Source organism: Myxocyprinus asiaticus, chromosome 43 (assembly GCF_019703515.2).
Source record: "Myxocyprinus asiaticus isolate MX2 ecotype Aquarium Trade chromosome 43, UBuf_Myxa_2, whole genome shotgun sequence".
In the NCBI taxonomy this organism is placed as follows: Eukaryota; Metazoa; Chordata; class Actinopteri; order Cypriniformes; family Catostomidae; genus Myxocyprinus; species Myxocyprinus asiaticus.
In genome coordinates this window covers 35,930,161-35,952,691 of record NC_059386.1, presented here as the reverse complement: position 1 = coordinate 35,952,691, position 22,531 = coordinate 35,930,161, and the positions used below count along the sequence as shown (strand labels likewise).

The following is a 22,531-nucleotide window of genomic DNA, read 5'->3' as shown; positions in this document are numbered from 1 at the left end:
TATAATAAATAATGTCTAGAATATTTTTATTAGAAAAAAATCAGAATGACGCTTTTCCTTTGCCCGTCGCATGGTGGCGTGTTGAGCACATGTCTCACCGCGCATGCGCAGAACAGTGACTCCACTAACAATATGGCGAAGCGTCGCGGGGACTCGAGTTGCTGAGCAGAAAATCACACACACAAAAGAAGACAAAGTTTCTAACAAACTCATGATTTAATCAGCAAACAGACAATTATCCGTTCATAGCGTCCAAACATCATGGTTTCTTTGGATTTATTCCGCCCTAGGCGTTAAAGTCGAGTTATTTTGTGGAAGAGGACGAATGTTTGTGCAGGTAAGACTTTGAACAGCTTAAATAATAATGTTTATATAAACACACTGAGCGCAGATACACCATATTAAACATGCATATCTGTTAATAACTCTTCGGGGAATACTGTAAAGCTGTGTGCTATTAAAAGAAGTGGTATTTTACAAAGTCGAGCTCAAGTGTCTATTTTTAAGTGATGATGTGTGAAGTTAATAGAACAGCAGTGATGTGAGGACTCAACATTGAGATCTGTATTTTTAAATACTTTATTTTCTTTATATTGTGTATTTTTGCTGCTCTGTAGTGTTGTGCTCTTTCTAATACATCAAAACGGCAGCGTAAACAAAGTTTACCAAATTAAATTCTACTTTTAATGTATTGTGCTGTGCCGATAGATGCTTTTTTGGAACTATCGGTTATCAGCACAAATCTATGCCGATAGTTGCTGATAGTTTTTATTTATTTTTTGTTATTACGCAACAGTAAACCTCATCTGGTGAAATATATATTCAGCTCTGGAAAAAAAATTTCTATTTAAAAAAGTGATTTCGAGGTCGTTAGACTGCCATAATAATATTATATATTAATATTATTTTCCACTTTCAATTAGTTAATTTTTTTAACCAACATCCATACCAACACACCCACACAATTTTAGCTGCATCATTTATTCAATTGTCCTGCAGTGCTCTATAATACAGCAAACAGAGAATAGGGGAAAAGCTTGTATTTGCTCCATAGGCTAAACATGAGAAAAATGGCGCCATCTGGTGGAAAATATGAAAAATGTAAACTTTGAAGTCAGAGCTCCAGAATCAAAGCAAAATATCATAGAATTCATGATATGTATGCTTTAATGGCACTGGGATCAAATATTGCAGCTTTAATGGGTTTCAATGGGGACATTTTTGTCCTGAAGGTCCTGAGTGTAACTATTTTGTGTATACAGTGTATTATTGATGTATTATAGGAGCTGAGGTTGAAATATCAAAATTCCCCCTAAAATACACACCTTTGGCAAAATTTATGCCGTTGGCATTAACACAGCCAAAATGATCGGAAAAACAAAAATGAAAAAGACAAAGATGTCCCGAAGGTCGCACAAGGGATAAGCGACCACTCCACATTTGTCTTAAATCAGCATCTCAAAATATATGGCAGCCATTCCATTCCAGTGTCTGTTGAATTGCAATGCAAGCACACCTCATTCTACTTAATGAGGTACTGATTAGGCGATCACCTGAACCAAATCGTATTTAATGAGTAAAAGTATAAAAACCACTGCTGAGGTCATCACTATCCTCTTGCAATAGGACCAGCTGGATGGCAAAAACAGTGCTAGTAGTACCTCAAAAGTAATTTAAATAAAAAATAACTATTGACCATGCCGAAAGAGTTGCAAAGTTATCAGTGAGGAAAAGAAGGGTTCAATTCTGGCTTTACTGGCAGAGGGATAAAGTGAGCATCAGGTTGCTTCCATCCTTAAAATTGGTGTTTCATAAGAATAAGATCAAGCAGCAGACATTGGGGACAACAAAGCTACAGACCAGCAGAGGACGAAAACGACACTCTACTGACCTGGATGACCGCCAACTCAAATGTCACTCAACAACCGTAGGATGACATCAAGCGATCTACAAAAAGAAAGGCAAACGGCAGCTGGGGAAAAGTGCATGGCGAGGACGGTTCGAAACAGGCTCCTAAGGGCGGGGCTGAAGACGTGCAAAGCTAGAAAAAGCCCTTCATCATTGAGAAGCAAAGAGGATTGGACAGTAGAGGACTGGAGTAAGGTCATCTCTGATGAGTCCAATTTTCAGCTTTGCCCAACATCTGGTCGTCTAATGGTTAGACGGAGACCTGGAGAGGCCTACAAGCCACAGTGTCTCGCACCCACTGTGAAACTTGGTGGAGGATCGGTGATGATCTGGGGGTGCTTCAGCAAGGCTGGAATCGGGCAGATTCGTCTTTGTGAAGGATGCATGAATCAAGCCACGTTCATGGTTATCCTGGAAGAAAACTTGCTTCCTTCTACTCTGACGATGTTCCCCAAATCTGAGGATTGTTTTTTCCAGCAGGACAATGCTCCATACCACACAGCCAGGTCAATCAAGGTGTGGATCAAGACCCTGTCATGGTCAGCCCAATCTCCAGACCTGAACCCCATTGAAAACCTCTGGAATGTGATCAAGAGGAAGATGGATGGCCACAAGCCATCAAACAAAGCCAAGCTGCTTAAATTTTTGTGCCAGGAGTGGAATAAAGTCCCCCAGCAGCGATGTGAAAGCCTGGTAGAGAGCATGCCAAGACACATGAAAGCTGAGATTGAAAATCAGGGTTATTCCACCAAATATTGATTTCTGAACTCTTCCTAAGTTAAAACTAGTGCCCGGTCGATATATCGGCTGATATTAGCCTTTCACCGATATATCGGTATCAGCGTATATTTTACAGATATGCGCCGATATGAAAACTTTTTTTCAGAACATATAATGCAGAAAACAATACTTTAGTATTGGTGTCATAGCGTAGTTTGTCCAGCAGAGCACGCTCCGACTCCACTGTTTACAGAGCTGACTCTGAGCTGATGGTGGCTCTGCAGACAGGGCGGAGTTAAGCGGTGCGGAGTTGAGCGGTCTCTTCTCATTAAATTGCTAACTAGTTTGTGAAATACATACTGGAAAGTTAATAAAAAATGACCCCATCATTTTATATAACTAATATAACGTTAACCCTGCCCCTGACAACCATGTCACTCATGTTTATCACATCTGTTTGCTGTTAGCCAGCTATAGTTTGTCAATGCAGTCAGTAATGTAGCAGATTGAAAGGTAAGAGAGCATATTTTTGCAGCTCAGCAGTCAACGGTGCGGTGGTAGATTGTGTCTGTTGAGTGTTGATTTCACTCTTCGCTGTTGCCTAGTTGGTGAGACACAATGCTAGAAAGTAAATAAAGTCCATCTTTTACTCTCCGTGGCAACGAGCTTATAGCTAACTAGCTAATCACGTAGCTGCTTTCATTGTTGTCAGCTGAGTGGAAGCTAATGCGTAAATGTATTCACCAAACTGTTTTGTTCAGGATTCACAGTTTGGTACCCCCTTCAACCGAACAATTCCAGTCGTTGCATTTACAAAATGTAATATTTAGAAGTCTGGTTTTCCAGACATTAAAATAGGATACGTAATAAAAGTAGATTTAATAAATAGTATATTTGCCCTGTGTTAATAATAATATATAGGAACTGTATCTAAAATAAATGTATACTAATACAGCAGGCTGGAAAAATAGACATTTATTCATTTTTATATATAATATATTTTGAATGTGTTGAAACATGACACCGGGCGATGTACGTTTGTTATTGTCAACACCATCATATATGTCGAAAGGACTGATGCCAGTCAACCAAAATATGAGCTCATTGATGTCATTAAATATCAGTCTGCTTTTTTATTCCATCAGTTACTCCTGGTCGGAGGCTTCCGTAAATATTTAGTTTATATGTAGGGTTATATCCTACATAAATTTAATGGTGCAACGCTCAAATATTTAGTAGAGCGTAAATTGTGACTTTGTGCCCATTTATGCCACAACTAGGCTAAGTTGTAACGTACGTATAGCTGGTGCAACCGGCCCCTGATGTATATTTAGCTATTTATTTTATTTATTCTTTATTTTAATGGTCAGCCATTGACTGATACTAAACAGTACAGATGTTTATTTAGCTATTTTTTTTATTTTATATATTCTTTATTTTAATGGTGGGCAATTGACTGATATTAAACAAAGTACTGATTTTTATTTGATTTTATTTATTCTTTATTTAAATGGTCAGCAATTGACTTATACTAACAATACTGATGTTTAATAAGCTATTTATTGTATTTGTTTTTATTGTTTATTTTCTCAGTGTTCATTTCTAGAATTTGTTGACAATGTATAATAATAATGACAAATGTTCTTTGATAAAAATATTTAAGAAAGCAGACTTCTGAGTACCTTTGCATAGTCGTATCGGTGCAAAATCAGTGCACAATCCACATAGAAAAGGTCTGTTTTCATTCCAGCTCAAAAATTAGCTATATCGGTCACCATATCGGTAATCTGTGAATTTTCCCCCTCTAAAATCGGTATCGGTCTCAAAAATCCCATATCGGTCGGGCTCTAGTTAAAACATTAGTATTGTGTTGTTTATAAATGAATATGATCATGTTTTCTTTGCATTACTCGAGGTCTGTAAACACTGCATCTTTTTTGTTATTTTGAAAAGCTGTAATTTTCTGCAAATAATGCTCTAAATGACTATTTTTATTTGGAATTTGGAAGAAATATTGTCAGTACTTTATAGAATAAAACAAAAATGTTCATTTTACTCAAACACATACCTATAAATAGTAAATCCAGAGAAACTGATCATTTTGCAGTGGGCTTTTAATTTTTCCCAGAGCTGTATATACAAAACTCTTCATCTAGTGAATATATAGGCTATAAAGTAATCCCTAATCTGATAAATTATATTCTGCTCTGATAAACTCTATTGTAATGAACTGTATTCTACTCTACAGGAGTTGTGCAGTGGATGTGTGCTGCTCTGTCCTGCACTGGCAGATGGTGAGCAAAACTTTTAACTAAATCAAGGAGCTGTAATGGCCTTCGAGATTAGTGACACCAAACTTGTAATAAAGTGCTGTATATTTGTATCCTCCTACTAAAGGATCAGTATTGTATTGGCTTGACAGAGCTATTGAATATGGGTTGTCATTGTTTCAGCTGTTGTTGTCACGTGTGTAGCTCTTTTCTGAAGTGGTAAAGCTCTTTCAGTGAAATTACGAGAAAAACATAGTTTCAGCCTTTTTTTCCCCTTTAAAGTACTGTGTTCGGTAGACCTGCCGTGATTATTAAATAATCGTCTGATCGCAGTTATTTGAGATAACCATGTTTGTTGTGCACGTCAATGTTCAAATCACATTTTAATGACCAAATAAAGGTAAAAAAAAAATATAAATGCCATCAACAGCACGTTTGTGTCATTTAGTTGAACTCCGAGCGTCACTGAGCTGGATGTCAACCAGACAGCTTCTGTCCGGAAGAGCACATGTAGTGCATTTCAAGCGCTCTGATGCACTTTAAAGGGGTCATGAAATGCTCTTTTTTTAAATTATTTCCCTGAGGTCCACTGATAATGTTAGTAATGTTTTTTTGCATTAAAACAGTCATAATTTAGTAATCTATTATATTTTTCCACCGTGTCCCTGGCCCTCTGTCTGAAATGCTCGGTTTTGGCATAAGTGCCTCGAAATCAGCCATATTTGAAACTTAGTCGGAAGAGAATGAACAACCTCCATAACAATATAAAACTAAATTTCAGGGGTTACACATAACGCACATCCAACACATTGCTTCTGAATATATTAAACTGTTCATCTCAGGCACAGCTGTTAAAGGGGTCATGACATGAGGAATCTAATTTTCTTTGATCTTTTGACATATAAGAGGTCATTGTAGTATATAAACATACTGTAAGTTTCAGAACTGAAAACTTCCTCATTAATAGAAAAAAAGCATTTATTTAAACCAAGCTGCAAAAACGGCTCATTTGGAATTCGAACTTGTGATGTCACAAGGACCAAATACATCTGCATATGCAACGCCTATTTTTCGTCATTGCCCCCTTGGCCCAGCCCACTGGTTCTCAGCCAGTCACACAGGTGAAGAGAAGAGAGATTGGGCCTGTCATGGGAGATTCATCCTATGTGGACTTAAACAGGACACCTTCATGTGCCTGTCTAGATTTAAATGTTTTTGTACATAAACATGCACAGACAGATGTCTTTGACCGGTTGATACAGATCTCATGCATCCCCGAGGAGCACCATTGCTAATAGTGAGGGTCCCGGATGTGAATTTCCACAGTCTCACTAGCTGCTGCCTATCTGTCAGAAAGCTTGTGATCCATTGACAGATTGGGGTGGGCACGGAGAGCTAGGTCAGTTTGGTTGAGAGAAGATCAGGCATGATGGTATTAAAGGCTGAATTGAAGTCCACAAATAGGATCCTTGCATAAGTCCCAGGTCTGTCGAGGTGTTGCAGGATATAATGCAGTCCCATATTGACAGCATCATCCACAGACCTGTTTGCTCGGCAAGCAAACTGAAGTGGGTCCAGCAGGGGTCCAGTGATGTCCTTCGGGTAGGCCAAAACCAGTCTCTCAAATGATTTCATGACCACAGACATGAGAGTGACAGGTCTGTAGTCATTAAGTCCTGTGATTTTGGCTTTTTTGGGGACCGGAATGATGGTGGAGCGTTTGAAGCAGCAGGGAACTTCACACTGCTCCAGTGATCTATTGAAGATCTGTGTGAAGATGGGGGCCAGTTGGTCGGCGCAGACTTTCAGACAGACAGGTGAAACACCATCTGGGCCTGAAGCTTTCCTAGTCTTTACAGTCCTTACTACAGGCTTAGCTGATTTTAATTTCTGCTTACCAGACAGTGATCAGTGAGTCCTAAAGCTGCACTTGGGACAGAGCGATATGCATCCTTTACAGTGGTGTAGCAGTGGTCCAATATTTTTCTTTCTATTTTGGCAGTTCACGGGTGAGGTTAGCTTTATTAAAATCTCCCAGAATAATGATAAGAGAGTCTGAGTGTTGTTGCTCAGTGTCTGTGATGTGATCAGCCAGCTGTTGCAACGCTGCGTTCATGCATGCTTGTGGAGGGATATAAACACACCAGAATAAACGAGGAAAACTCCTGCAGCGAGTAGAAAGGCTTACAGTTGATTAAGAGGGCCTCTAAATTAGGACATCACATCTTCTTCAATGCTGTTACATCTGTACACCAACTTTCGTTGATGTAAAAGCATGTTCCACCGCCTCTCGTTTTCCCCGATAACACCGCGATGCGATCCGTTCTGAACAGCTGAAAGCCCGGCAGATGAAACATGCTGTCCGGGATGGCTACATTCAGCCAGGTTTCCGTGAAACACAGAGCAGCGGAGTTAGAAAAGTCCTTATTTGTTTGAATGAGCAGAAGCAGTTTGTCCGTTTTGTTGGTGAGGGAGCGGACATTCACCAGATGAATACTATGCAGCGGAGTCCTAAAGCCGCGTTGACGAAGCTTCACAAGCACACGTGCATCTTTGGATCGCTTGTATAGCACCGCTGCACCTCCAACTAAGATGTCTAATAAAACGTACGAATAATCAAACACCGGCAAAAAATGATCAGGTATGCTCTGCCTAATATTCAGCAGTTCATTCCTGGTGAAACTGATCGGGAAAGAGTGACAAAAACATGACAAACAAACAGAAGTAACAAAAACGTTAGAGAGCTCCACACCGAAGCAGCCATCTGTTGCGCCACCTTGTCTTGTGCACGTTGCAATCCACATTGAAATACGCTGAAGACATCCACATCCAGTTTCCAGTATCATCCTGCACTGAAATGCACATCGCTAGAAACACATCTAAACTGTCAAAGACGTTCATCCAGCGCATGTTTTCATGCTGCTTGGTCTAAATAAGTGCTATTATTGCACTGGGAATTAAGTTTTGAGTTTTTAAATTTACAGAATGTTTTTATAGTAGAAAGACCACTTATATTCCCCATGACATGACCCCTTTAAACAATCGTGTAATGGCAAATATTCCTGGTCATAACAGGTTCATATACACAGTGTTAATGACACGCAGTGACAGAGGAGACGCACGCTTACTCTATTTCTGTGGAGTGATAAAATGGTGAAATTAAATCTCAAGATTTTGCTTCATGAGAAAAAAGGACTCATGGGTTTAATCAAAAAGCATTAAAATAACGTGTGAAAGTGAAGAAATTAGGGCAGAAATATTTTACTATTGCATAATATAATATAATAAAAATATAAAAAATTTTACATTTTAAAAAAGCTTAAAATATGAGTTCCAAAAACAACAGTGAGAATGTAAAATTGACCAAAACTGAAGTTGACCAAGAAAGAGACATATTTATAGTATTTAGAAATATTTTGATATATGATATATGTTTTTAAAGCCTTAAAAGGAAATTATATATCCATATTTTATTATTTGATTTATATATTTGAAGTTTGAAGTTAAATATGTAAAAATTACTTACTAAGGTGCATAAAGTACACATGTGACAATTTATATGACAATTAATCATGAAAGCCCTAAAACAGACAATTTATCGCAATTATTTGTTGGACAATTAATGGTCAGCCAAATTTCATAATCGTGACAGCCCTAGTGTTCGTTAAAAATATTGGCTGTTTTATAAGAAGGAATATCATAGATTGAAGCTGTAACAACCACAAAACATAGCCTTTCCTCTTCTTTTCTGGAATGTTTTCCCACACAAGGAATAAAAAGTGAGGATCGTTTCCATTGAATAGCACCACAAGAGAGGACTGACCAACAAGGGTCTCTGCCAATGTCCAGTTTTCAGCTCTCAAAGACTCAAACCTCATTTACATGAAAAAACACTTCCAGCGAATATAAAGAACCCTCCCCATCCGTGTTCTCTATTCACTTTCTCAGTTTGAGAATGCAAATCACAACCACTTATAGAATGTCCTGTATTATTCACAAAAGTTTATTCAGTAAAGAAATTGTAACTTGCACAATAGCAGTAAACACACAATAATGAACATTAATGACCTCTGGGAATGAATAGTACATTACAGTACTCTGTTTACAACAGAGATTGTTGCACTTTGTTTATTGTAGTTGATGCCGTATTCGAACAATTAATGCATGTGGAATTTTTTTTAATTTTTATATATATATATATATATATATATATATATATATTTAAATTGTTTTGTTTTTTTACAAGCCATTGCACAGCAAGACCAGTGGAATTCATTGAAAATGTTAGCATTTCTCTCCAGATAACTGAGACAAACCATCTATTTGTACTTATCTGACAGTAGGAATACTTTTTCATATTTGGCTGCTTTATATATATATATATATATATATATATATATATATATATATATATATATATATATATATATATATATATATAAGAACATAAAATCATTGTTTTGCTAGCAATAAGTCATTGTATAATTGTCTATATTTCTGCAAGTATTGTGTATTTGTGCATCTCACGCAATAAATTTTAAAATATTCCTTCTCTTGAATGGCACTTTGCATTAATGCGTCTGCTAAATTAATTTAAATGTAAAATAATTTGGGATGAACTGATGTATCGGCCAATTGCTGACCAAATAAAAACCATCGGCATATCAGTCATAATTTGGGCTGCAACTAACGATTATTTTGATAATCGACTAATCTAAAGATTATTAGAATGATTATTCGACTATTCTGCAATTATTGCAACGATTAATCATTAGCTTGTGCCCGACTTAAAAGGTTGTATTAAATGTGCTTACTAGCAATAAAGAGGACAAAATCATCTTTGACAAATACCTCTAAATGACATTCACTGAATTAAAGGGAAAAAAATACTTTTTATTAAGTTTAATTCAGAAAAAAAATGACTGCAAAATTTGTCCTGTTTTCCATTTAAAATTGTCTAAAAATTCTTAAAACAAGATAATTTACTTGAGAAGCAACATATAAGATATTTAGACTTGCTTTAAGAGAATGTATCTAAAATATAAGTGTATTTTTTCACTTGGTTATACTTCTGCGAGTGCAGTAAAGACAAAATATACTTGTATTCAAGATCTATTCTCTAAAAGCAAGTCTGAATATCTTATATGCTGCTTCTCAGGTCAATGCATCTTTTTTAAAGGATTTTTATATATTTTAAAATATTAGTATTTTCACTGTATATGTGCAAATGTATAATGTGTGATAAATAAAATAAAATAAAATTATATTAGAAAACAAGCCAAAACAAAAACAAATCAAAAACGTATTTTTTTTTAATGGCGTGTATGAAGACTACCCTCTCTCACCTTTCTGTTCACTTCAATCCATCTTTAAATCAAAATTAACTCTGTCTTATTAATTAAGCTGCGTATTGATAGTTTTCTTCATGATAATAAACACAGCGATTCAATAAGTTGTGAGTCATCACGTTATAATCTAGCTGCTGCAACAGCGTGCGCTCTAGGGACGAGCGTCCCGTGACAGTGTGCATCAGCCAGGTACGGTTTCAATCCCCCCCCTTAGATCGGGACATTCGCGCAACTTGTAGAAGAGGTGCTGACCGTTCAGAGAAATGCCAGTTTCAGAGTTTGTAGTTATTTACATGACCAGCTTTGTTATTATTTGAACTTTAATAAAGCTATAACGCATTAAATATATCTGCATTAAAGATGTAACGCCAGGTTGTTTCCTTTAAAGACATTCGACACGCAGGTTTTGTTTCAGCGGAATGGCAGCTCTGGCTCCGCTTATTCCGCAACGAGAGTGCTTCTGTATTTACTTATTTTGTATTTTTGTATTATTCCCTCATACTTTGCGATCTGCATCACCTGAAGCTGGTTGGAAAGTTTGGAGTGCGTCTGTGAGCTATTTTCTTCCTCAGTCAGGTGTGCTGCAGTGCTGCTCTCGCGCGCCATCATTAAAGTTTAATGTGATCTCATGTGATCTCATTACGTTAAACGAGATCAAACGACTATTCGACAATGAAACTTTTTGTGGACGTTGTCGATAACGTCGAATAATCGTTTCAGCCCTAGTCATAATAATCACGTTTAACGCCGATATGAAAAAACAAAGGTTTATTTATAATGAATAATGAAAATTTGTTGCGTCGTATGAAGTTTATAAGCACTTTTTTCTGTTTAACTTTTTAAGCTCGGATGGGCCCACCAATGCGCCTGTGAGAAAGTCAAAATCTGAATAACTACACTCTTGACCAACACAAAATAGGTATCAATTTAAAGCTTAGAAGCTCTACTTTCCAATGCATTTAGGCATTATGACCAAAACTGTACAAGTGCAAATCAGAAGTGTTCCGTTTTGATAATTATTAATTTTGCGCTGTACATACAGTATTATTGTAATCAGTAAAATATCAAACTCATCAAATGCCCATGTGTCATATATTGTTGGAAAGCTCTCAAAGAGAAGAATACAACCAGCCCATTTGTTTAATCACAGAATAATAACAAAGTATATGTCTTTGACATTTAGGTTGCATGTGAACAGGTGTTACTTATATGCTGCGTTTTCGCTTATAACTTCACGAAAAATAAACGGAACATAAAATAGCACATACTTTGACACATTTAGGTGATTATCTTTCAAACGAGTCCACACACAAGGTAATCAGATGCATAGATCATTAGATAAACCACATGAAGCACAGTGTTACATATGACCACCTGGAGATGGCGTCAAGTACATGATACAGACTCAATGATGACTCAAATGGCACAGAATGGAACTCATTTTGTGATATCTCATTCAGTGTTTCCCCTAGGATTTTTTCAGCAGCACCATGCACGCGTCCAAATTCCTGCAAGGCCGGACCTGTATTTACGCACGTCGGTGGAGTAATAGCTTTAAATGACCTTAGAATCATTACAGATGGGTTATTCATGTTCGCTTGTCATGTGTGTGTTTATTATTTACTGGGAGCTTTTGACACTTGAAGCGCTTAAAAAATCACTTTCACTATTTTTATTAAACAAACACCAATAGAAAAAAAAACCTGTCTAACAGAACATACATGTCACCACAGGGCTCCAGACTAACATATGAGAGCGGTGGCACTGGTGCCACCAAGTATTACAGATGGTGGCACCAGCACCTAATTTGGTAGCAAAAAATAAATTTTTCTTTTCCTTAATTTAAATCTGCGCATATTATGGCCACATATATGTTGTTAGCACATTAGCGTCATGAATTCAGAATGTAAACAAGACAAATTAAACATTTTCTACTGCATACATATTACTTTAAATCATTATCGAGTGGTTAAAACAGCATCTTTTACTGACCTCATGTGAATTTTACTCTTCGAATGAGGCATAAAGTCATTGATAACACATTTTTAAGGTTTTATATGTAGCGTCCTCATGTTTAAATGCTCATAAATGCTTCCCACAGCGGTGTGGCCCCATGTCTGAATGTTTGGGAACAGTATAGCGTTGCTCAGCTGTTTAGAACTTTTTTTTTTTTTTACCCTTGAACGAAGAACACATTGCATCTGTCAATTTGTTTATCCTTCATAACTTTGTTTAATGCATTGAACATACATCAGCTGTAAGGTCCGCCATGGACCACAACAATATGTGGGCTTCCGTATCGATCCTTTTATTCTATGCCGGTTCATGTGACCTCCAGGCGTTATGACCCATCTCGGCATCTCTGGGGCCACCGCCCACACCACTTCCCCCCCCTGACAGCTTTAAAACCCAGTCAAGGGAATCAGCTGTATGGTGGGGCAGATTTCTGGCCAGTCACCATCAGCCACTGCACCAACACCAGCAGCCTGGGCCGGCTGCCTTCTGATTGGCCAAGCCTTTGCCCATGTGACCCACTGCTGGCTGGATACTCTCCGGCAACTGACACACTTGACGGGTTGCTGGAATGGAGGCTGTCACTGGTGCAGAATGGGGTAAGTCTCTGTTTAACGCCCCTGATCACCCTGTAAACGTACAGACCGATGTTTTATATTCATTCTATTCAGTAGCAGCTCTCGGGGAAGAAATAATAGCCTGTTTGTGTGGAATTGCAAGGCGGTGCCGATAAGCCTTTTGTTTTGATGGCTGATTTTTGAGAGGGTGTGGGGGATGTGCATGGATTGTGATTTGTGTTTTATCACTAGGATGCTGCAAATGCAGCCGCTAAAAAGCCTCTTTTGTGCTGCATGGGGACAGATGCGAAAGCACACCAATTATTTATAGCGATTCAAGGCTGTGGACACGGATTCCACAGTAAATGTAAGCTGTAATTGCCCTGTCAAAATGGAGGGGCTATTGCAAGAGAGGGGCTTTTTTCTTTTTTAGCCGAAGTGCCGGTGATGCACGCACAAAGACCTGTCACAGGTGCTGTTGGTGTTTAGTGTAAATCAAGGGTTGGTTTACCAGGTGCATGTTAAACCAGGATGTGAGCTAATGTATTTGGCTGAAGTGTCTTTGTGCATTGAGGGAAGGGCATCTGTGCTTGTGCAGTTGACTGCAGGGAATTTGGGATTGTGCATCGCTGGTGAAGAGGTAACTGATTTAAATGCATTGTAAACGTTGCATGCACAACTCTGCACCTCTCGTGAAATAAATGCATTCAGACAAAATTGACGTTTGTAAATACAACTATACAGCATTAAATGTGCAAAATGTCGTAGATAAGTGGTCGACGTTCAGATTCATTGTCATACAGTTTTTTTTTGTTTTTTTTTGGAGGAAGTGTTGAAATATTAATGAGTCTGTATTTCTTCCACTCCTCCGTTTCCTTTTCACACTCTCAATACCTCAAGCCTTTTTGATTCGTAGATGTCGACCATTTTGATCTGTCCACATGCCAGATAGTGCTTTGCTTCATACACTCAAGTTTTAAAATATATTCACTGTATTTTTATGATTCGTTGCATGGAAATGATTGCTATAAAAGTGTGAGATGCGGTTTGCAGCTACACTCAGATAATTTAGGTGCAGTTAGATTCACATTTGTGTGTGAAAAACAGAGAAATAAGTTGATTCATTATTGTGCGTGTTTCTTATTAAATACATTTTATCTTTAATGGCTTTTGTCATACAAGCGTTTGTTTATTCAAAAAATGTGTGTCATCATATGTGTGTCAGCAGACAGATACAGAGTTTTTCTGCTCTATTAACAGTATGGATTGATCTGTAGTCATTATATCATATGCAAACCAAGCTGGTTAATTATTAACAACATTTTGTAATCAGAAGATCTTGGTGTACTTAAGCAGACTCAAGATTTCAGAAATTATGCTTTAGCCATATTTTGCATTGCAATCACAAGCAATTTACATACTTGGATATTATAATTAGATTTGTTTGTGATACCCAGTCTAATGATCTTTTAACTAAATGCAAATAATGCTAATGTAATTCCTCATACGTACACTGGCGGCCAGAAGTGTGGAATAATGTACAGATTTTGCTCTTATGGAAAGAAATTGGTACTTTTATTCACCAAAGTGGCATTCAACTGATCACAATGTATAGTCAGGACATTAATAACGTGACAAATTACTATTACAATTTGAAAAAAATGTTCAGATCTTCTTAAACTACTTCAAAGAGTTCTCATCAAAAAATCCTCCATGTGCAGCAATGACAGCTTTGCAGATCCTTGTTATTCTAGCGGTCAGTTTGTCCAGATACTCAGGTGACATTTCACCCCACACTTCCTGTAGCACTTGCCATAGATGTGTCTGTCTTGTTGGGCACTTCTCACGCACCTTACAGTCTAGCTGATCCCACAAAAGCTCAATGGGGTTAAGATCCATAACACTCTTTTCCAATTATCTGTTGTCCAATGTCTGTGTTTCTTTGCCCACTCTAAACTTTTCTTTTTGTCTTTGTTTCAAAAGTGGCTTTTTCTTTGCAATTCTTCCCATAAGGCCTGCACCCCTGAGTCTTCTCTTTACTGTTGGACATGAAACTGGTGTTGAGCGGGTAGAATTCAATGAAGCTGTCAGCTGAGCACATGTGAGGCGTCTATTTCTCAAACTAGAGACTCTGATGTACTTATCCTCTTGTTTAGTTGTACATCTGGTCTTCCACATCTCTTTCTGTCCTTGTTAGAGCCAGTTGTCCTTTGTCTTTGAAGACTGTAGTGTACACCTTTCAAATCTTCAGTTTTTTGGCAATTTCAAGCATTGTAGAGCCTTCATTCCTCAAAACAATGATTGACTGATGAGTTTCTAGAGAAAGCTGTTTCTTTTTTGCCATTTTTGACCTAATATTGACCTTAAGACATGCCAGTCTATTGCATACTGTGACAACTCAAAAACAAACACAAAGACAATGTTAAGCTTCATTTAATGAACCAAATATCTTTCAGCTGCGTTTGATATAATGGCAAGTGATTATCTAGTGCCAAATGATCAATTTAGCATGATTTCTCAAGGATAAGGTGTTGGAGTGATGGCTGCTGTTTAGATTTGATTAAAAATGACTTTTTTCAAATAGTGATGGTGCTGTTTACATCAGTAATGTCCTGACTATACTTTGTGATCAGTTGAATGCCACTTTGGTGAATTAAAGTACCAATTTCCTTCCGAAACAGCAGAATCTGTACATTATTCCAAAGTTTTGGCCGCCAGTGTATATTGAAGGATAATTTAATGAATCTGTTTGGGAGTGCATTGGATCAATTCCATTTTCTTTCTTAAAATGCAATACACTGAATTTAATACCATTCAGTTGTCACTATGGATGCATGTATTGAATAAGAGTGTCTTCTCTATGGCCTTTTTTTTCTGTTTGAAAATTCTGCTTCCTAATGGCCATGGATGCCCTGGAAACAGTGGCAGAATCTGTAGCAGAGTCACATCGATTGGACACATCTGCAGATTACCTCTTTCACATTGACAGGGCTTGTTTTGGCTGCTTGTAATGTTGGCTGTGTGTTTGGTTAATGTAAAACCAGGGTAAAATGAAATATAATAAAAGTGGAATGGAAAGAATTCACCTTATTGTGCACTGTAAAAACCTGGCTTGTTGTGAAGTGAGGCCAATTAATTTTTTCGTTATAATTACAGAATGAAAAACTGTGTCATTTCTGTGATTGCTTTCCCTAAATAAATGTTACCTTGGCAAATGCTAAAATACCATAGTTACAAATAGTTGCCATTAGGGTTAATTTCACAATTCTCGATACCAATTTTGACACCATGGCAAAAATGGATAATATGCTATTGAACAAGCTTTTTTTAGCCTATTTAAAAACTTAAATATTAATGTAAATAATGAATTAAAACAACTGCATGTTTCCTTCAAGTGTATTCAATTAAGTAAACATTGCTACAAGTTTTTGTCAAGTAGGGCCCTATGAAGTTTTTTTCCTAATTTCTGTTTTGAAGTTTAATTAAATTTTAGCATCAAAATGGTGTCTAATCAAATGCATTTATAAAAATGTCTTTATTTAGATTTTCTCCCCCTTTCTCCCCAATTTGGAATGCCCAATTCCCAATGCGCTCGAAGTCCTCTTGGTGGCGTAGTGACTCGCCTCAATCCGGGTGGCGGAGGACGAATCTCAGTTGCCTCCACGTCTGAGACCGTCAATCCGTGTACCTTATCACGTTGCTTGTTGAGCGCGTTACCGCGGAGACATAGCGCGTGTGGAGGCTTCACGCTATTCTCCGCGCCATCCACGCACAACTCTCCACGCACCCCACCGAGAGCGAGAACCACATTATAGCAACCACGATGAGGTTACCCCATGTGATTCTACCCTCTCTAGCAACCGGGCCAATTTGGTTGCTTAGGAGACCTGGTTGGAGTCACTCAACATGCCCTGGATTCGAACTCGCCACTCCAGGGGTGGTAGTCAGCATCAATACTCGCTGAACTTGTATCAGTTCTCGGTACTACTGGTGCCGCATTAACACTGGTATCGTGACATATTTTTTTATTGTAGTATCAACTCGGTACCGAAGTACCATTACTTTTGACATTCCTAATTGCCATAGCACTAACTTGGTATCACCACTGTCACCAAGAAAAGAAATTCAACAAAATGTCAAAGATTATATAAGGGTCTTAGGGGCATTACTGCATCCATCTGCATGTTTTATAGATTTGTTTTTATTGATGTAAACACACTAGATGGACATATTTGACCATTGTGATATGCCACGTTTTCAGCATCTTATGTCATGAGCGCCACGATTTAAAGACACTGTGTCAAGTTAAAAGCAGTTCAAATTTTGAAGATGTTTTATTCCATTCTGTTGCATCTAGCTTTTTAAAACTCAAGAATGTTGCCTGTGTGAATGGCCCTTTACCATTATGATTTTACAGTAGTAGCAGTTTCTGCATATATTGCGTCATTGTGGCTTATTTTGATTACCATATTGGTGCCGCGTTTCAGCCCTGGTCTTGCTCCATAATACACTATATTAGCAGTAAAGTCCAGATAACAGCCACTAAAATCTAAAGTTGTGCTGTACAGAGTTTGCTGATGGTTTTCAGCATCTCAGTGGTAATTTAGTGACGATGTGGTGATAGACGTTTCCACATGGTTGATTCAGCCCTGACTTTGAGATCGAGATAAAAATAGTAACTTTCATCTGTGCTCAAGTGCCTCCATGTTACAATCATGTCACTTTACCCAGTCGCTCGCCTCTCAGTACGGATGAAATGGCCCACAGGCATCAGCTGTGTCATACACACATGAGTCGTGTGTTATTGTAATTCTTCATGAAACAGTCATTGACTTCATTAGGAACATGACAGGTCAGAGTATGATGCTAACTGATGATTGACAACATGACATTTGATTGGAAACCCTCTGGCCAACACTTTATAGGTTACATTTCCTAAGCAAGTCTAATGTTTACGACGACAAGACCTGAGTGTATTTACATGCACATATATACACTGATATATGGGTCATTGACAAAAAAGGTTGTTCGGCGTGATTTTGAAATATTTAAAAAATCTAGTTTAAAACGCGTCAAGTTGGTAGACGTAATCTCAGAGTTCATGTTATGTTTACACATTTTTGAAAAACATGTATAGCATTTTCTACAAAAAATTTATTTAATGGCTTTAAAAATGTCACGTTGTGTAACCATTAAGTAAAAGGTATTAAAATAGCTTCCTTGCACTTTACAAATATCATGAATTTGTGTTGCACCAAATTACCTGAATCAAATGTGCCTTTTCATACAAATGTCATATTGATATTTAATGATATGACAAAATAATGATTTGATTTTAAAACTCTTTTGGGTCTAAAGAGTTCTTCTCTGTTTTATGGTTTTTGTCACATGACAACTTAAGTAGACCGGGAAACCTCCATGCAGGTGTTCCCAGTCACTCATCAGCCTAGCAATCACCTGTAAACACAAACACACACAGAAAGGGAAAACACAAAACAGGCAGTGGACTAACCGGGTTGTAATACCCTCTCCCACAAGATAGAAACTAATGTTTCCAATAGTTTCCATATGCGCTACAAAACAAATGCAGACATCAAAACCCCCATTTAACAACTGCTACATTGGAAACACTACCATTAGCTTTTTTACCATTTACCATTGCACATCAATCCCAAATCTTCTACATCCCTGGGCTTGGGAAGAAAAGACATAGACGGAGACAGCGAAAGAAAACAACAGGAAATTCACGGAAACATCCATCAGGACATGGGAGCACGGGACAGGGCATCGGCCAAAACATTATCCGCACCCTTGATATGACGGATTTCTAAATTATAGGGTTGCAAATATAGTGCCCACCGCATTAGACATTGGTTCAGATTCTGAAGAGTTGTTAAAAATGTAAGTGGGTTATGGTCAGAATAAACCACCAATGGAACCCCACCCCCTCCCACATAAATGCTGAAATGTTGAAGTCCCCAAACTAGAGCTAAAGCCTCTTTTTCAATTACGTTTTAAGTTTTTTTTGATAGGGCAGATTTTTTTTTTTAGAAAAAACACACAGGTCGTTCAACACCTTGTTCATCGTCCTGCAGATGAACAGCACCCGCTCCCACCTTACTCGCATCCACATGCATCAAAAGGCTTATCCAAGCGTGGAGCAGAGAAGTGTTTTTATGGTTTCGAATGCATTCTCGCTGGCTGGGTTCCATACGAACCTAACAGAGTCTTTTAAAAGGTCAGTCAGCAGGGCAACAATTTCAGAAAGAAAATTTCTCTCTTTTTCTCCCCAATTTGGAATTCCCAATGCGCTCTAAGTCCTCGTGGTGGCGTAGTGACTCGACCTCAATCCGGGTGGTGGAGGACGAATCTCAGTTGCCGCCGCATCTGAGACTGTTAATCCGCGCATCTGATCACGTTGCTTGTTGAGCGCGTTACCGCAGAGACGTAGTGCGTGTGGAGGTTTCACGCTATTCTCCGCGGCATCCATGCACAGCACACCACATGCCCCACCGAAAGCGAGAACTACATTATAGCGACCACGAGGAGGTTAACCCAATGTGACTCTACCCACCCTAGCAACCGGGCCAATAGATTGCTTAGGAAGCCTGACTGGGGTCACTCAGCATGCCCTGGATTCGAACTTGCGACTCCAGGGGTGGTGGTCAGCGTATTTACTTGCTGAGCTACCCAGGCCCCCTTGGTTGGGCTTCCTTGATAACTGACAAACCTGTCAGATCTTAATAAGTTTGGACACCTCATACTTTATGCGGGGCCAATAAAAATAATGAACAACATGATCATATGTTTTACTCACCCCAAAATGTCCAGCAATATTATTGTGAGCTGTTTGTAGACTAAAGAACGAACAACAGTAGGAACCACAATCTAAAAACACTTTCCGAAAGGCATCCACATGCTGTATCAGATAACCATGAGCGAGACTGTCATCAAGCACTACCTGTATAAACATTTCAGATTTTGCTCTCTGGCCAAATCACTACGGGAGATGGATAAATGTAATTTGGGCCAAGGCACGACCATTTTTCTTTCAGATTTTCTAAAAGATCGATCTTGAGATTTTAAGAATAGATATTAGGATAATTCAAATAAGGATTGCAATTAATCAATACATATATATTTTTACATAGCCCTACTGATAACTGTGCCCTCTTCTCACTTCCAAAATCTGCCAATGAGATTTGTTATTGAATGATTTTCCTTTTACCTACATGTTTAGTGAATAGCATGTAAAAGCAGTGTTTGTTTAATTTCAGCATTTATATTTTTTTTTTATGAAATAACTTTGCTATCTTTAATACTTGATTGATTGGTCAATCACGTATTTCTGCTGTTAAATAGCTTACTATTGTCTCATGCAAAAAAAATTCTAGATGACTGTTCTTGTTTTATATCTGTTGTATCACTCCATGCTTTTTAAATCCTGAAATAATTTAAACTCAAATCAGTAATCTATATCAAAGTTTCCATTTTTTTATTTATTTGGTAAGTGACTGTGTAATAAGCCTGTTAATGTGCAGTAAGCCATTCATTATTGCAAAATAAACCCCTTTTTGGGTAATCCAAGATCCTCCACTTGGCGGAATCACCCCGTCAAGGTTCATTTTGTGTCTGACTGTCCATTATCCCTTACACATAATCATTACATTGGCCACCCTGTGCTCTAAATAACAGTTATAGCAGTTTAAAAACCATATCGTTCAACCAGCACCGCATGAGATTTCCTCTGTTCTTATAATGTTGTAGGTCAAGAGATTGTCCAGGATGGCTGCAGCATCGTATGATCAGCTGCTGAAGCAAGTGGAGGCGTTGAAGATGGAGAACTCCAGTCTAAGACAAGAGCTCGAAGACAACTCCAACCACCTCACCAAACTGGAGACGGAGGCGTCGAATATGAAGGTACGTCAGTGTCTATGTAGATCATGCTAAAGGAATACTTGGTTTTCTGCATCCCGTTATATATCGCACACGGTCGAGTGCTCTTGCCTTTCAAAGTACCGTGAGCCAATACGGACTGGTTTGATGCATGTGCACTGCGATTGCTTTGTGACACTGTTTAGTACAGTCAACACGTGTCTAGAAAAACTGGGCTGAACACGGACAGTCCGTGCGTACTGTGCTTATGATGAAATTTGTGAAAAACTAAAGTATATTTTGACTTAAACCCTATAGTTAAAGTCAACTTGTAATTAAAATCACCCTGGTTTTCTTTCTTTTTTTTCTTTATCCCCTTTTCTCCCCAATTTGGAATGCACAATTCCCACTACTTACTAGGTCCTCGTAGTGGCGTGGTTACTCACCACAATCCGGGTGGTGGAGGGCAAGTCTCAGTTGCCTCCGTTTCTGAGACCGTCAATCCGTGCATCTTACCACGTGGCTCGTTGTACATGACACTGCGGAGACTCACAGCATGTGGAGGCTCATGCCGCTCTCCACGTTCCACGCACAACTTACCACACGCCCCATTGAGAGCGAGAACCACTAATCGTGACCACGAGGAGTTTACCCCATGTGACTCTACCCTCCCTAGCAACCGGGCCAATTTGGTTGCTTAGGAGACCTGGCTGGAGTCACTCAGCACACCCTGGATTCGAACTCGCGACTCCAGAGGTGGTATTCGCTGAGCTACCCAGGCTCCACCGGTTTTCTTTCTTAATAAATATCCTTTGACTTTAATGCGTGATTCATCTGCATACGTTATATGTTATTTCTTTACATGAAACAGTGAATGCTTTAATGAAGTTATTTTGCATTTAAAATGAAATCGCGATTGCACAGATTGGCGTGATACCAGCATTCCTTTACAATTAATGATTTTGAAAATAGGCCTAATTAGGGCTGGGCGATATGTCGTGGTGACAATAAAGATTTAGCTATATCGTGTATATTGCGATACGTAAATATCCATGTGAGAGGCGTGTGTGTATCTATCGGTGTGCATGACTTCAGCATGGACAGGGTTTTTCTGCCATTGAAAATTTCGGTAAATTCAATGACACTGATCTTGTGTTCGGCACTTCAAAAGTGCTAAATATGCTTCGCATCTTCTTACGCGCATATGTGTTCCATGGCTGGAGCAAGCAAGTGCACTCGAGTCCAGCAGGCTTCCCGATATTTGTGCTCCATTGACAGGATATCGCAGAGCGGGATCGCGCTACTCAATCTGGCTTCTCTCTATCGCGCCGCAGATCACGAAACTTACGCAACCCATTTGAATTCTAGCTTTTTTACCTTAAAGCCCTATGAAGGAATTGAAACATCTCAAACGGCTAAACAGCCCGACATTCTGACCACCCCTGACGAGAAAAAAATATAATGTACCAAAATAAAGGGGTTTTAAAGTACACATCATCTCCTGTACCTGTAAAGTACCTTCTCTAAAATTCTGTTCAGTGATGTTTGATATTAGAAAGAAAAAAAAAACCCTGGCCATGTATGCCTACAGATATTCATATATTCTCTATTGTGATGACTTTATAATGAATAGCCTAATAATCTGTTTATTTTTGTGTGTTATGTATCTTTGTTGCATTGCTTTGAGAAAATGTTGAGTTTCTTGGGGAAAGATTATAATAATACATTTAGTAAACGACTTAAGTTGAGTTTTTGTTTGTTTTTTACTTTGACTATGCTTGTCAAGTTCCAAATAAAGAGAACATTATATAAGAGGACGTAGTTTTCATTTATAAAGTGT

At 38.4% G+C, this 22,531-nt stretch overlaps 1 protein-coding gene across 3 annotated transcripts in view; it reads left to right on the top strand.

Moving 5' to 3' along the window:
• Window positions 1-140: 140 nt before the first annotated feature.
• Window positions 141-22,531, top strand: part of apc (APC regulator of WNT signaling pathway) — a 62,948-nt gene continuing 40,557 nt past the window's right edge. For 2 of the 3 annotated variants that reach the window (XM_051686351.1, XM_051686349.1), the window contains exons 1-2: window positions 141-337; window positions 20,584-20,736. In XM_051686351.1, coding sequence (XP_051542311.1) covers window positions 326-337; window positions 20,584-20,736 — 165 coding nt within the window. In that variant the 5' untranslated portion in view covers window positions 141-325. Of the gene's footprint in view, window positions 338-4,876; window positions 4,923-20,583; window positions 20,737-22,531 lie in introns of all 3 variants that reach the window. The other variant, XM_051686350.1, reaches the window with a different exon arrangement.